Source organism: Falco biarmicus, chromosome 9, assembly GCF_023638135.1.
Source record: "Falco biarmicus isolate bFalBia1 chromosome 9, bFalBia1.pri, whole genome shotgun sequence".
Classification (NCBI taxonomy): domain Eukaryota; kingdom Metazoa; phylum Chordata; class Aves; order Falconiformes; family Falconidae; genus Falco; species Falco biarmicus.
This window is the reverse complement of record NC_079296.1, coordinates 5,220,751-5,237,589: the sequence shown is the minus strand read 5'-3', so window position 1 is coordinate 5,237,589 and position 16,839 is coordinate 5,220,751. Positions and strand designations below refer to the sequence as shown.

At 38.5% G+C, this 16,839-nt stretch overlaps 1 protein-coding gene across 1 annotated transcript in view; it reads left to right on the top strand.

Moving 5' to 3' along the window:
* The window catches only part of MED27 (mediator complex subunit 27), a 94,111-nt gene that overhangs the window by 26,129 nt on the left and 51,143 nt on the right, over positions 1-16,839 (top strand). Inside the window, exon 3 of the mRNA XM_056352197.1 lies at positions 10,409-10,539. Within this exon, the coding sequence (XP_056208172.1) occupies positions 10,409-10,539 (131 nt within the window). The remainder of the gene's footprint in view (positions 1-10,408; positions 10,540-16,839) is intronic.

Genomic DNA, 16,839 nt, shown 5'->3' with positions numbered 1-16,839 from the left:
AAAACCACTTTATGTGCCATTCCACAAACCCTTCTGTTGGGCACATTGTTCTGTCCCTGGTTTCGAGCTCTCTGAGCTGCTGCTTAACCTGCAAACTGCGAGTAACTTCTTGCAGTCGTGTGACTTTTTTAGCTTTCACTGCGCAGCGTAGTATTTCCTTGTTTTTCTGGTTTCTGATCAGTTAGCTTACCCAAGTGTGGCAGATGAGAGTAAGAATATGCGATCTATTTTCAGAAATAAAGATTACAGCAGCTTTCGAACTGTTACTCTTTGTGCTGTGGTAAAAAAATGTGTAGCAAGAGAGGTGTTTTTACAAAGCATATGGCTTTTACACTAGTTCAGGCTACAGTAAGTTTTGGATTTGATTGTAAAACATCTCTGTGCTTTTTGCACTCTAGTCAGAGTGTGACATCTTCAGCAGATGGACAGATAAACTTCCCACAATCCACGCCTTTCCTTTCAGAAGAGGAGATGAGTTTCTTGTTTGTAAAAGTTGTTGAGGAAAACCTAATCTGTATAACTCTATTGTATGCTTAGATGTTGGGGTGTGAAAATTGAATGGATGTGCAGCTAAGCGCAGGGGTTACTGATATTTTTGGGGCTGTCTTTTTGCAGATGCAAGGTCAGCCCTGCTTTTGTACGTACTTCAAGCCTTATTAGAGCATTTACTTTTATGCATTTTCAGAATGGTGTGCTTAATCATGGAGCAAGCATGTTGCTTGAATCCACGTTCTCTCTGATTTGGGTAATATGCTGTCTTGTTTGCTTTTTGTAACCCTGCATTATCAGAATTGGTTTGGTTTAGTGTTTTTTAAATTCTATAATCAAGAGTTGTTCCAACCTTAATTAACCCTGCTGGGATGGTAGAACTGCCTTTTTTTCTTTCAGTAACTTTGCTGCTCACACTTCTATATTTTTCCATCCTCTTGACTATTACAGATTTTGTAAATAGTTTAGAAATGCCAGCTTGTGATGTATGAGTCTCTTTAACATTTCTTTGATTTATGTGCACTGTGCTGAAAAAAGGCAGAGGAAGCATATTATTCTGGAAAAAAATGTTGCCAGTCTTCATTTTTTTTCAGTCTTAGTTAAAAGCTACACTTTTATCAATCAAACCTGATAAGATTCTTTTTTATTCCTAAAAACATTCATAACTTAACTCTTTGAAGTCTAATGAAGTAATTTGATTAAGACTTTTATAAATGTCTACCTATTTTTGGATGTCTAACTTGAAATATCTTTTAAACTGATTTTTCAAAAGTTGGCTTTTTCGTGCATTACAGCTTGATCATATAGAAGTAGAGACATTAAAAAAATCACTAAGGGTAGGAGGGTTATGTTTTTAATATAAAGGTTGGCCATATGTTGCTATTATTAATAGTGCATTGCACAGACTGATGTAGTAAAACACATTTTGGTCTCTACCAGTATTGAGTAAAATGATTTTTCTACATAGTATACACATGACAAAGATTGCAGTTTTGTGATTATCCAGTTTCTCATATAAGTGTCCTAATTAAATGCAGAGAGCTGATTTTTTTAGTCTGATGTTCTATTTTAGATACAATTTCTGAAAGTCCATATTGTAAGCCATAAATGGCTTCTGAAGGTTTTTTTTTTTAAAAAAAAAAAAAAGTTGAGTTTTGGAGTTCTTCGTTAATGTGTAATACTGTTTTAGCTGGAGAAAACTTTCAGTGAAAGTTCTCAGAGAAGGAGGAACTCACACTGCTGCTAGTGATGAGCAGGATTCTCTGTCTCCCAGAAGTCAGTGTAGGGTTGAAGACAGGGTTCAGACATATGTCATTAATTTTTGAACACAGAAAGCTTGAGTAAGGGAAGAAAAGCTCCTTTTTTGATTGCCTTCTGGGGAAGGGAAAAAATTTCAGGTTTTGTTGACCATTACATTTCGGCATTCTGCTTGCAGGCACAGTGGTTATGGTCTTTCCCAACAAGTATTCTAGAGATGCCTGTTCAGTATTGGATGCAGTATGTTTTAAAGGGGCGAAAGTGATGTGTTTCTTTTGACATTCGTCCTTCAGAATGCAGCTGATCTCTTAACTTCCAGCCACCTATGGTGATTCTGCAGTTTGTCTGTACAAAAATCTGTGCTGTTACAAGGGAGGCCAAGAGTTTAAACCTCTTCCTCTAACCACTTGTAGGTGACCTGTATCAGTTGCCATTACTTGTGTGTAAATGTTTTCTGTGGGTTGCTTTATACTACCTTGGAAGGAGTATAAATTAATCCGATCATCAATATTCTGAAATGATACTAGGAATGTTCATACAGGGAAATAGGCCACATACATTCTGTTCCAGATCTAACTGTCCTGCTTCAGGCTTTAGTTGGTTGTCCTTGCTAGTGGGCTGGAAATTAGCATTCCCAGCAGCATTGCTTCGAGATATCTGCTAGATGTAAAAAAGGATATTAGCAAAAGTAACCATTTAAGGAAGAATTCTCTTCTAATTTGGCAAGTTGAGTTCAGTTTAAATCGTATTCATGCAACCCCTTCTACTGGGACAGTAGTGTGATCACCTCTAACAGAAGAGGTTAGGGGTGTTTGGTGTAGCTTGGCAGAGCACATCCATCTGCCCATGGCACACCTGTGTCAGGGTGAGCTGTACGCTGGAGTTCTCATCTGTGAGTACAACCCCCCTTCAGAAAGGCCACGGGAGGCTGAGTAAAGCCAGGTTTCCGTCTGCTGGCAGAAAGGCCCATGGCTAGGCTAATAGCTATTGTCTGGCACGCAGTATGGGTGTTAGCTAGTTTAAGTAGATTGTGCATTTTAATTATTGTGCAAGTGACCAAAGTTGAGGAAAGGCATTTAACAGAAGTTAAAATAATTAAATTTAATGAGCTAGGGGACAAAAAAAAAATTAGCAGCCCAAGTACCAGCTGGGGTTGTTACTGCTACATTGCTTATCCACCAACGGATTTTCCTCTCATCTGTTCGACTGTTGTTCTCCCCTTTGTCTGATTGTGCAACTGGACTAGTTGGATTCACGTAAGCTGCATCTTGTAGATGTTGTATTGAGAAGAGCATTTATTTGGCTGAAAAGTAGTTTGTTTGCTCTAGTGGTAAAGCCCAACCACAGTGCTGCAAATCATGGCGTGCAAGACAATTTGAAGAGTGTTTCTGTAGCTGATTGCAGCCCTTTATTGTGCCACTCAGTTTTAAAGCATCTTCGCTTTTCTTACATAAGCACCTGAGCATCCTCTGTCACGGAGGCAGCAGGCCATTCTTTATACTGACATAGCTGCCACCTGAGCCCCTGACACTAAAGATTCAGTCTGAGGCTTTAGAAAATACTAATCTTTGCGAGAGAGCAGTGTCTTCAGTTCAGAGTTCTGGTGGCTCTGCAGCAGCACTGTGGGAAGATACTAATTGTGTCCTTTTTCAGTCTTTAGTTTTAACGATGACTTTTCACTGCTACAGGCTATTTGTCCTATGCAAAGATAATGCTTCTGTCAAAAAGGAATTAAGATTTTCTGTTGAGTATTGATAAAGTACACTTCTTGGCTCTTTTATGAAATCCATTAACTGAACACACAGGTATGAGTATGTCACATAGAGTGAGACTAAGGCCATTTGCCTTTCAGTGGACAATCTCTGTAGCAACTAATACCGGTGAGCTCAGCGTTACTTGAAAAACACTAGTTTGTTGCTGCACGTGGCTTTATTTTGTCATTTAGATGCAGAATGCAATGTAATGATTTTCTCTGTTTTTTGTGATTCTGTTGTGTCTGGGTTGTAGTTGCATATCCAATGAAATGTTGGTTCATTTAGTTACCTTTCAGGAAATATGTCTGTTCAGGCCCTACAGAACACCTGGAGGTATTCATAAACATTTTAAGCATAAAATACAGTTACTCTTCTGAAGAAGTAAATAGAGTGGTATGTAGCCCCAGATTATGATTACTCTGCCTCTTTACCCATTTCAAATACTAGATCTCTTTTAAAAATCTCAGAGCCTGTTGGCTGTTTAGTGTCACTTTGTGTTGATATCATCCAAAAAGCAAGAATATGTCACTGATACAACTTCAATTGATTCCAGAATACTTAAAACCAAAAAACCAACAAAAAACAACCAACAAACCACATAACCCCCAAAAGCCCCAAAAACACCAACGAGGAAGAAGAGGGGGAGTGGCTTTTGCAGAGACTTTGAACAGCGCAGATAATGTTATTGGCAGCAAGGATGCAGATGCTGAAGTTTTGACCAATTCCTTGAAGAAAGTGCCGCCAGATTTGCTATCTCTGCATGGTAAAAAGCCAAGAACTTGCAGGCAGTATTGGAGTGAGGGAACATTGATGCAGTCATTCATCAGCAGAACTTCAATGTTTTCAAAGGAAGAGTATGGGAAGAACACACTTTAAGGTTGAAATCTGACACTAATTAAAACAGCGCTCTCAGCAAAAATAGGAATTCAAAGACAATGCAATAAAAAAAATGCAGCAAAGACAAGATGCTAAAGAAAACAGGGATATGTATCTGCATTTTCTACTCTTGCATCTTATTTTTATATATATTTTTAATATATATATGTCTAAACTTGTTTTTCAACTCCCTAGCCTCGGGAAGGAGGAGGAGAGACCCAAGGGAAATGCAGGATTGCCTGTGCAGGGGCATGTGCAGGTAGATGTCCTCAGAATGCTCCATATCTCCTGGGTTCTTGACCAGGGTGAGACAGTGGTGCTCTGCATCTGAGTGCAATGCAAATAAGAGCCGTGCCATGTGAGAGGCTGTTAACAGAAGTGTGAGCTCTTTGGTTTCACAGTTTAGTGGGATCAGGGTGTTCAGGAGAAGATGTGACAACTTTTGTACAGGGATTTAAAAAGAATAGAATGGGGGTAGACTTTCTTCCCATTGTGGATAAGTACTTGTTGCTTCAGTATTCTTGTAAACTGGGAAGTGTTTGGGGGGCAAAAATGCTTTAAAAAAAAAAAATAGAACAAAGTGTCCTAATTAAATTGTAAAGTAGAGCGAAGGCACAATGTCTAGCTTTCCCATTAACTGAAAAGCCTGCAACCCAGTCCCACAAGAGGAAAACCAACAAGTAAAGAAATTGGAGACTGCTTTTTTGGTTGATGTTCTTTTGGCCAAGTCAAGAATTCAGCTACCGTGAAATGATCAAACATTGTTTGGAGAAAAAGAGAATTTCCAAACCAGCCTCATTATAAGAGAAGCTTAAAAATATCAATTAAGATAGTATAATTTCTCTCTTGCCTACTTTAGTCTGCAGAGATGAAACTGTGGGAGTGTCCAGTTTGCTTGCTCATTGCTCTTTTCAAAAGAATGACTAGAGTTTTATCTTAATAGACAAATCCCTTGTTAGCTTCAAGGGAGAAATAGCTTAATGATGAGGAGCAAAGTACTGTGCATCTTAAAAGGAGGCAGATGTGCATGCATTCACCAGTATTACAGTGAACTTGGAAAATTCCATGATGGGAAAGTATCTGTCAGCCACTTCTGTAAACTCCATTTCTTAGAGTCATAGAATGGGTTGGGTTGGAAGGGACCTTAAAGATCATCTAAACCCAACCTCCTGCCACGGGCAGGGTCACCTTCCACTAGACCAGGTTGCCCCAAGCCCCGTCCAGCCTGGCCTGGAGCACTTCCAGGGATGGGGCATCCACAGCTGCTCTGGGCAGCCTGTGCCAGTGCATCACCACCCTCACTAGAGAATTTCTTCCTAATTTCTAATCTAAATCTACCCTCTTTCAGTTTAAAACCATTAACCCTTGTCCTATTGCTACAGGCCCTACTAAAAAGTCTGTCCCCATCTTTCTTACTTACAAGCTCCCTTTTAGTATTGAAAGGCTCCTATAAGGTCTCCCTGGAGCCTTTTCTTCTCCAGGCTGAACAACCCCAAATGTCTCATCCGTTCTTCTATTTCTTGGAGGAATGGAAATATGAAATATATATGTAAAAAATTGCTTATATCTGAGGAAATGCTTTTCTGTTCATTTATATGGTCAGTAAGTATTTACACGAGAATGGAAAAAATACGCAACAAGGTAATGTGATTACAAAGAAAAGTCAGTCTTCTGATTTCACTTGAACAAAACCTATTGGTCCTTAAAAAGCTTTAAATAACGGTAATATGTAAATTTAAAGTCCAACTGTGAGTTGACTTATCAATTGTAAATGCTCCAAGTGATTTTTTTGTAGGGTTTTTTTTGGTTGGTTGATTATGTTGTCCCATTCTCCCCCCCCCCCCGCCCCGCTCCGACTCTTACCTTCTTCCTACCCAACCAGTTTTTGAAACTTTAAATGGCCTTGGCAGTAAGTGCACTGTAATGACTTGTTTAGTCAGCAGTCAGGACATGCAAAATCTCCAGCCCATGAATTATGTAAGCTAAAGACCTTTAGACCCAGCATGATTCTAATGATGAAGCTTTAATTTTAAAAGTTTTAAATTAGCACTGTGTACATGTTTGTAGTTTCATAACATACCCTGGAGAGTAATCCTATAGGTCTATAACCTGTCACGATATGGGCAGTACATTGCTGTTGAATGAAGGGGCTTTACTGCATTGTTTGGGTTTAAGCCCTTTGGCGGTAGCAGAAGTTCTCTGTCTACTCCAAACCTTCAAGTTTATCTGCAGAAGATAGTGTGATCTTGCAGGGGGATGGAGGGATTCTTTTTTGTTTATTTTGATTATTTTAGAGGGTGCCTTGCCTTGTTTCTGCTAAGAGAGTAACTGGGGTAGAATAAAGAAAAGATACTGTATGATTAACTTAAAAAAAAAAAATAGTAATGCTTTCAGAGCTAAATCCAGTCTGTATTTCTCTTAATACACTTTCTCTGTTTAAATATTTCATGTGAAAGCCAAAGAAATCTTATGTGAATGAAGAAATCGCACTCCTTAGTTACAATTGTGAGAAAAACGACTCTGAAGTGCTCTGTTATGATGTATTTCACTTTGTGAGGAAAATTGTGAGCCATTAATATATGAACGTTATTATATATACTCAGGAACGCTATGGAAATATGAATTATATGGCACCTGTAAAACATAACCTTTTCTTCTAGAAAACATAAGCCATGTTGCCATTAACATAGAAAAATAATGAAACTTTAAAATAATGCAACTTCTGGTTTTATTTACCTTCAGGTAAAGCTTTTGTATGTATTGAAGTGTTATTTTCAGTACTTTTCCTACATCCTTGAGAACTAGAGTCTCTTTTGATTTTAAAATGTGAAATTTGCACATCTACTTGGAACCACAGTTTTAAGAGAAATATCAGCTATCATGAGACTCATCATAAAACTGTACAAGTTGACACTGGTGTATATCATAGCTGCTAAGTGTTATAAATTGATGTTGTTGTTGGGTTTTTGTGTCTTAGTTTTCCGCAATAGCTTTTATGCTTCATCTGCATGTATTGGGGGAAAAAAAGATCAATCTTGTTGAAATTTTGTGGAGGAATATTTCATTAGGAAGTAAGGAGCTTAGCTTCATGTAAACCAGCTGGAATTCCCCAAAGCTGAAAGACACGGATGCTTCCTGTAATAAAGCCTCTGAATGATGGGGAGTTCCTTAGCGGCTGATTAACGAAATGGTTTGCAATACTACCCAGTGCTGCACCAATACTCAAGTTCTGTGGGTATTCAGCATGTTTTAAGGATAAAGCTATTGCTGTTTACTCTTCTGCTGGTTTAAATGAGCACAGTTGTTACAAGCATGGAAGGTTGTTGGGAATACACTTTGAGAGGGCAGACGTGACCATCCACAGGTGCTCAACCTTTGGCTGCGTTGGGTTGCAGGGTGTCTTAGACCTGCATGGGCCACCCCCCTGTAGACACTAACTGAAACGCATGATGGTTCTGCGGGGTGAAACCAAAGGCTCATACGTCACCCTGTATCTCCTCTCCACCAGTAGCTGTAAGTACGTGCCTGTATACAGTGCTCATCCCAGGTCGCTGGCTCAGGGACTTCTTGAGTGAAATGTGGTTTCTGTGTGTTTATTAGCCCTTGAAGGGTTTGTGTCCCATGAGCTTATCTCTGCTTCCTTGCATGAGCCTTTTAGCACCCATAATGTCCTTTGATAGTGTGTCTTGTGTGTGTTCCCTAAGGTGAAGAGAATGTGTTTGGAAATAGCGTTCTCTTGTTAGTAAGCAAAAAATTTTGGGTGGTTTGGTATGTTTTTAGCTGAGATGTGCCGTCATGGCTGATGCTGGCAGAAAAAGATGTTTATTTTGCAGGAGGGAGGTGGAACTGAACGGCATGTTTATTATCCACCAAGACCGTTCAGTCTCCTGGCTATAGTTTTGATGCTAGTGATACTGCTTTGGCACTATTTTCAGTATTGTTTCTGTTTCTCAGAATAGATGATTAAGAAACAATTTCCCAGTCTCTTCAGTTAACGCCCCTCTGCCCCCAGAAAAGAATGCATTCTGTGCAATACAGTATGTGATACTTTAATAATGTATAAATCAAGTTGGATAGAAGCTGTCTGTCGGTTTTATTAACTTTGACCTTTTCTTCCATTGTAAGGATGGTTTGGTAAATATTTAATGGCCCTTATAGATTTTGACAGTTGGACCTGCATTCCTAGGAGCAAAGGTAGATTATGAAGAAATACTTATAATTAATAAAAATAGCTTGATCACTGGGAGTCAGCCTTGAAGGACAGAATTGTTTTTTAGAATATATTTATTTTTAATTCCTTTTTTTTTTATGCCTGACCACTAAATGTCAGACTAGCCAGGAGGTTATGAAATGTTTTTGAAAGGTTGCATTTAAAATTCATCTATGATTAGCACCAGTGATTACCTCCATCTCTGAGCAAGTGTCCAAATGATGCTATTTACTTGAAATACCTGTCAGTGTCATTCTGCACAGTAAACGTAAGTGAATGGTGTCAACAGCACAAAATGGCAGAAGGAGGGCTGCTGGTAATAAGATGCAAGAAGAAAAGGGAAAAGCATGTTCCTGGAGTCAGAAGGTTCTGCCAGAGCTGTCTTTCCCTTCAATTCCCTGCATATTGCACTCACTGCGAATTCTGGTAGTGAAGATTGAAAACTAAGCCCCTGACACTTTGAAACATTGCCTTTCAAACATGTACTGTCCATTGCTCTCATTGATTTTTTTTCATTTCAGAAATCTGTCGGAGCAAAACAAATTTGAGCAAAATTCATTGGTCTAAGTGGAGCTGTTGGGGCAGCACAGCCCCCCCCTCTTTGGCACCGCATGGCTCTCTTCCCATTAGGAATGCGATGTGTCTTCATGTTGTGCCACGGCCAAGGTCACGTGGCAAAGCAGCCAAGTAAATCAGGAGCCTGTTAAAAAGCTCTGAGCATTGACGTTTGAGTCAAATTGGCTCACAGGATAGCGTCACTCATTTTAATAGCCATTTTCTAGTAGATCACTTTACCAAGCTTTGTTTACCTCCTTTTCAGTCAGTACCCTGCAGAGTATCTTTGCCTAAGACCGCTTTATTTTCTGAGCGTTTGTATGTCCTGTTTTCCTAACTGTAACCTTTTTTTTTTAAATGCAGACCATGGGGTTAGAGTTGTTAGCATGTTAAATACTTCATCTTTTTTCAGAACAAATCTTTAGACAATTTAATGAACACATTGATGTGGGGAGTAAATGATGAAGGCAATTGCATCTGGCCAACACTGAATATTTCTTCTCCACTCCCTTCTCTTTAAAAATGGGGAACTGAGAGTGTAAATTGAAAGTGTTTAGAGCTGAGCTTGTAACTTGTTGCACTCAAAGCTGGTTTCAGGACAGACGCAGCACTATAGCTGTTCTTACATCTGTGAGCAGTGGGAATGCACTCAGAATCTTGCAGATTCATGTTGTGTCCTTCATAAATTTGTCTTTCATTGGCAAGTAAGATAAAAGGTTAGAGGAGAAAGCTACTGAATGTGAATCTTTCTGCAATGCTATGGAGATGTGCTAGCAGGTATTTTAAAGGCTAGAATTTTCTTTGCAGTGGTAGAAACTTCTTTGCAAATATTTTGGGGTTTTATGTTTAAGAAAAAAAAAGTCTTGTTTCTAAAAAGCTGGTTTATATAGTGAAAGAATTGCATCTTTCTTCATCTTATCTTCTTCCAAAAAGCAAGGATGTTTGATCCCTTGAGAGAAGAAACAGTCTTAACATTCAAAAGCAAGCCCAAGTTTCAGGAGAGTTAGGACTTGAGAGGAAGTCTTTGATTCATCATCTTTCTTGCCCTATAGCGTAATTTCCTTGTAATATCTATTTCACAGCAGACTTTTTATATGCTTTTGTTCAAATCATCTTCCATCCAAGCAATATATGTATATGAAATACCATACATTAAGTTACTGACTGGCTATAATTTGAATTAGGTGATAACAGATAGTAGAGGCCTGACGTAGGTAGAGTACTGCAGTGGTGTGTATTTTAATATATGTTGTTTTTTATTATCCAGTTGCAGTACCATGCCGGGCTAGCATCTGGCCTTTTGAATCAGCAGTCTTTGAAACGTTCAGCCAACCAGATGGGAGTATCTGCAAAACGCAGACCAAAAGCCCAGCCAACAACTCTTGTCTTACCTCCTCAGTAAGTAATGAAATATTTTAAAGAGTTTGTGTGGTGGTGGGGTGGATTGGTTTTTTAAAAGCTTTTATTGTATTTATTTATTTAAAAAATCATCATAGTAACACATTTGTGTTTCTTTTTTTGTTTCATACGAGATGAATTATTCTTGTTGAATGGGTGGGGTACCCTATGGAAACAATATTTCATTTTTTGCTTTTATGGAGGCACTGTGACAACAGAAAAATTGCAAGGATTCTTAGTAGGAGGTCATAAAAGTTTTTGCAACACGAGACTGTCATTGAGGAATGATGTTCCCCTGATTAGTATGACTTGGAGCTTCAAGCAGGACTTTTCTGAAGGTCCTAAAAGGCTGAAGCCAAGAAGTCTTTGGTGTGAGTACTTTCTTGACAAACGTCTGTTCTGAGTCCATCTGTTCACCATATGTTAATTTTGCATTGGATCTAAACCTCTTTTACAGGTGACAAGCAATTATGAGGACACTTAGAAACTGTTTGAGGACACAGAGTATCAACACTTTAGGCAGTCTGTGTACGGATGCCAAAACCACAGATGTCCACAACTAAGCTTATAAATTAATAAAATGCTTAAAATATTTAGTTACATATAAGAAAATGATTATTATGTAGAAAATGAAGTGCTAAGCAATTATTCATTGTACTGAGCATCCTTGTAGTTTGTGGAAACTGCGTGCTTTTTTTTTTTTTCACAAAACAAGAGTCACTGATGTCTAAACACTATGCTACTAAAAACTTCATAGCTGTAATAATAAAAGTGCCTGTTGTCACCAGAGTCCACAGGCCTAAGCTGATGAAGGGATCTAGTTTTTCTTAATATGAAATAAGAGAATTGAACACTTTATGGATGCTTGGATTAGTGGCCCTTTAAAGTTTAGGGAAAAGCCCTGTTGACTGTTTTTTCTCCCAGTGATGTTGGACGAAGAAGAATGGTTAACAGGGCAGCTCTTGCAGAACTACATGTTTGAAAAACAGATGTTGCTTCTCTCATATCTGTGAAATAACAGGGGTATGTTTTGACAAACTGGCTAAATAGTTTTCTTCCTTTGTTGGGGTATCAGGTTTATCCGGAGCTTAAAATGGACTTCTCCAAGAAGTCTATAAACGAGAGTACTGTGATACCAGTTACCACCATTTTTATTCAGAGATATTAAAATATTTTGATGTTTTAAAATCATGACTTTTCCAGTTACTAGAAATATGTATAGCAAGAGAGAAAGAGCTAGCTTCTATTTTTGCATAGAAAAGTCTGTACTTAAACGGTGGCAGCTGTATAAATCTTAATATGAGGTATATCTTTTTATCTGTAAGTGATTTTTCCTGCAGTGGTGCATTTACCTAGAATTTGCAGATAGAATGAAATTTTAGTGTGGTAACGAAAGTTTAGCTAGTAGTTGAATTATGTTTCAGTATCTTATTACCATTTCCAGCATTATTCACGGGGAAAATATGTTTATGCTGAGCTGCCCCTTTATCTATCGCTGGTTTCCTCCTCTCTGGCTTCTCTTTGGCCTTTCCATATTTGTCCTTATTTGCTATCTTTGTGTGTCTTAAGAAAAGAATAAGTTATATTAAGGCAAATCCAATACCTGTTGAGCTTAATATCATGCCTCCAACACAGGGCAGAAGTAGATTATGAAAAGACTTATGAAAATAGGCTTGTGAAAAGTATTTTTTTTAAAAAGTGTTACAAATGGATTTTAAGATCTTGATTATGTGTAGTTTCATGCAAATAATGATGAATCATGCTGTCATTTTTCCCCCCTCTCCTTTCTCTTCATTCTCTATAAAATGCAAAAGAAAACATCCAGGTGCAGAACCACATATCTCCTTGAAAGGGTGTGCTGCATACTAATTTTCCTATGGCAATTCAGAGATTATTATTATATTTTTAGCTTTATTGATTAGTCAAGAGAGGGGTAACTGTTTCTTTGCTTTTTTTGCTTTGATGTATGCTATTAAGTCCAATGACAAGTTTTTGGGCTGAGTAACAATGTGCTATGAGTCAAGTATATATTAAATGTTGTTCAGAGGAACTATATTATATAGAGCTTTTCTTAAACCTAAGTAGTTAAAACCAGCTATATGCCAATATGTCATTTTAGGATAGCAGATTGGAGCAAATAGCTACACTGCAGTAATCCTTCTCAGCCAGCAAAGGAATGTGGATAACACTGTTTCAGCTCAGGAGGTAACATAGGTGATGATTTGGACAAAGAACCTGATAAAAATCGTTTTATTTTTATGCACATTTTGCATATGGATAGTTTGATATTAAACGTGTCTTCATTTGAGTTAAATGTAGCACTAGACAGCATGTTACTGCCCTATTTATTTATTTATGTTCCTGTTCCTTGAAGAAACTGCATAGGTAACCTTAGCTGTTGTACATCACGTTCCTCATGGCGATGATGCAAGCTGAGCAGTTACCTTGCTAATCCATATCTTTGCTCTTTACTGCTATGGTGAGGCTTGAGTTTTATTCCACAGACTGAATGTACCCAGATGGTGTCCCTTCTCGTAATGATGGTGATACAAAACTCGATTCTTGTGCTCTGTCAACTCATTGTTCACTTGAGCCCTTAATCTCTCTCCCTGCTCTGCTTTTTCTTCTCCTTGCCTCTCCTAAATGGCTGGTGGTTTTGGGGGGTTTATTTGAGCTTTTTTTAAACAAAACAAATGCGAACCCTAAACCTTTTCAGCCTGTCTTGGAGAATCAATCATCTCTTCCTACTTTACACTCAGAGAAGGGGTTTTACTAATGGCAGAGTTGATTCCTGGTGGACCCACTCATTTGTCCCTTGTCAGCCTTAGGCCGTTTTTTGGTGTGCTTTGGTTTGGAGGCAAGAAGCTCTAGTTTTTCCACTAGTAGATGTCTGAAACAGCAGCAATTTTGAATCAAAAAGGTTTTTTTAAAAATGGAAGAGCTCTGTCCTGTGCAACCACTACCAGGAAAACTTTCATTTTCTCACTGTTTTCGTTATCCGAGGGCTTCTAAGGGTGCTGAACAGTTTTGAAGAGAGGCCTTTTAGTGTTCAGTTTTGCTTTTCAGTATTGGTTTTCACTGGCTCGGAAAGTGCAGTAAGGAGTCCTAGATTGATATGCATCTCACTTCTAGCCAAATGTATCTGTATGAGAAAACGACTAACTGCTGGCTTCTTTCCCTCCCTGCTTTGTCCCTCCTGCCTTCTATTAACAAGACATCTCCCTGTACTTGCTAATAGATGCGTTCCCTCACATGCTTCTCATCTGGCTGCTGGATCCTTCCTTCTGTTAAAGGATCTCAGAGCAGTGTTTGCTGAAGTGCTGAAAGCTGTCAGCTTCTTCCAAGTGACTAGGAAAGTATATACATGCAACCCTTCTCCAAACCAGGATGGCTTCTTCTGGTTTGAACTAAGTAAATATGATAAAGAATGATGGCTCTTAGTTTTTTCTTTCCTCTTGAAATGTAGTAATCGATGCAGTTAATTAATCTTGTGTTATTTTGCTTGGCACCACATCTCAAAAGTGAATTCCCAGGTATGAAGTTGTTGTCGTGACCCTGCAGGAGCAGAACGCTGCAGCCCAAACAGTCTGGGGGCTGAGAACGGTGAGCATACAGAGGTATTCCCTGCCATGGACCACCTTGCTGAGAGCCCAGCAGACTCTGGTATGTCACTGTCTCGCTGGAAAATGACAGCAGTGAGTCACTGTGAGATGAGGAAGAAGAAAGAAAGAGGAAGCACAGGATGTTGACTGTGTTCTTACAGTTGTATTCATTGGCACACACAAGAGGATCAGTTAGTTTTAATGGGAATTTTTAGGGGTCTCGGCTGAAAACCTTGTGACTTTGATAGCTCTGTTGTGTGGAGCTTTCTCAGTGCTCCCAGATTAATCTTGTCTGCCTGGAAGGAAATTGCCAGAACAAGAACTTGCTCACCACAAAAGGTACTGAGACTCTTGCCCTTTATGGTGCCTTTTAGGGTCATTTGTTGTGACATTTGTGGTTTTGGGGAAATAAGTACACTATAAGCAATAAATAAGTGGAAGTCTGGTTCTTGTTTGACAACTTCAGGCTCAACGGACAGAGAGGCTTGAGTAAAATAGTTCAATTTTTTGGTTTAGAGCTCTTCAACTTTTCTTGTAAATCTCTTGGGGTCTGATGTATGCCCTAACCTGACAATGAAAACATTGTAATAGATGAGTAAAAATCTCAGTGAATTTGTAGTCTTGCTAGGAGCACACCAGCAAAATAACTTGTCCTTTATTTAAAAAAAGAAACCCACAAACAAAACAAAAGCCAGACCCAAACCAGTGCTGCCCATGATATTGTTCTAGCTAAATAAGCAACAAAAAGCTGTGAGGATAACTTTTCTTTTAGGAGATAATAAGGACTTGAGGGCAGAGTGCTGGGCAGAGACTCAGGAGGGCCAGGCCGTTTCTGTCACTTGTTCTGGATGAGATGGAAGAGGTCTCTTCTGCTCCCTACACCTCAGAATCCGTGTGGATTCTTCTTCTAGAGAAGATGGATATATTCAAAAGGAAGTCCATACTTGCTCCATCTTTGGTGCTACATTAGCAAAAGACGCTCTTTAGTGAGTGGTCCTTAGAAAGTTAATTTATTGGCTCAGCAGGTTTCTGTTCATCTGGCTTTGAAAAATAGTTTACAGATCTCCCAAATTCTGTGTGTGTTGTAGGTTGATTCAGCACCAGCACAATCAAGGTGGTGTTCTTTCATAGCATTGCTGCCCTGTCAGTTTTAATGGTTTTGTCATACAAGTAGTACTGCAGAGATTCTACTGTATTTTTTCAAGAGCTTTCTTCAGGACACACAAATTGACTTCTGAGGAAGGAATTTAATGTAAAATAGTGGTGTAGTATTCAAAAAAACGTTGCTCTCCTTAACAGTTACCTGAAAGGTGTGTGTGTATATATATGTATTTTAAAACCTATACACCAGTCATCAGATGTGCCAGAATAATTTGGTACTTAACTTGTGTAATTTATCATCATTAAGAAAAATCCTGATGAGCCCTTTGCCAAGAGTTTTTGGAGGAAAGGGTTTTTTTCTCAGCATTTTGTTTTATGAAGCAGCATCTAATTGCTTCCAATGTTCAGGGATTTTCGCAGATTATTCTAAAGATAATGGCAAGGCATGCTTAAGCCAATAAATGTTCATGGGTTTTGTATTTTTTAAGACTGTATGTTTAAATTATGCTTATCTAGTCTGTCCTCGCTGTGTTACAGAGGTCTGAAATCCCAGCTGGGGCTTCATACTTTGAAACCAAGAATTCAACGTGCTGGTTCAGTGTGACACCTGGTATATAGGCTGTGGCGGATGTGGTTATTTAACATGCAAGTGTTGTTATTGCAATAATCCCATTCAGTACTATGAGCTGTACTCTTAACATTTGGGCCTCTTCTGAGAAGTATTCGAGAGTGGAAGAGTGAAGTGTGAAGTGTGCTGTGTTCCGTTTTGAGAAAAGTCCTGAGAAGTTCTTTGTGTGGTTCTGAAATTCTTCTTTCCTCCTACTGGCAAAGCTGCATTAAGTATCAATATTCATTAAATACCGCAGAGATGGTAATGTAATAAAGCAATAATCCTCAGGCCTACATCTATACTTACCTGCAGAAGAGTTGAGGTTGAGAATATAATTAAAGATTAAAACTCTGTTTGCATTCTGGAACATGGAAATATCTTTTTGTACATGATGGGGAATTGTATTAATAAGGAAGAGATCAGTTTCCAATAACTTTCAATACTAGGAGCTCATTTAATATCTCTGTTCATGTTTAAGTTTCTCATGGTATTCCTTTAGCCTGACTTCGGCAAGACAGTGCAACAGGAACTGTAAAAGAACATGTTGCTGAAATATGTGACCCTTTGCTCCACAAATTAATCCCTTTTTATATGAAGAAAAAAAAAATTTTAAATAGTTCTTTGTATTGTAAGACAATAATATTTACAAGAATAGGTTTAATTACTTTACAGCTGTATACCATGTAGACCGAACATTAATATTTGGTATCTTGTGCCCAGTTTGAATCACATCATTGTGCTGTTTTCTTTTTATTTTTAGTAGATTGATGAGCACCTGTTCTGCAGATGTTTTGTGGAGCTGTTTTAGTGTAAGGTGCAGTGTGTTGCCATACAGTGAGATTGCTTTTATCCCTAACCAGTGTACTGATTTTAGTGTGTTCAGAGTTTATGTGCACACCTTGCAGGATCTTTTGATACTAGTCTCTAATATTTCACCTGTTTCAACTAAACAGAAAGTCTTTTTAAAACTTTCTATATTGTATTACA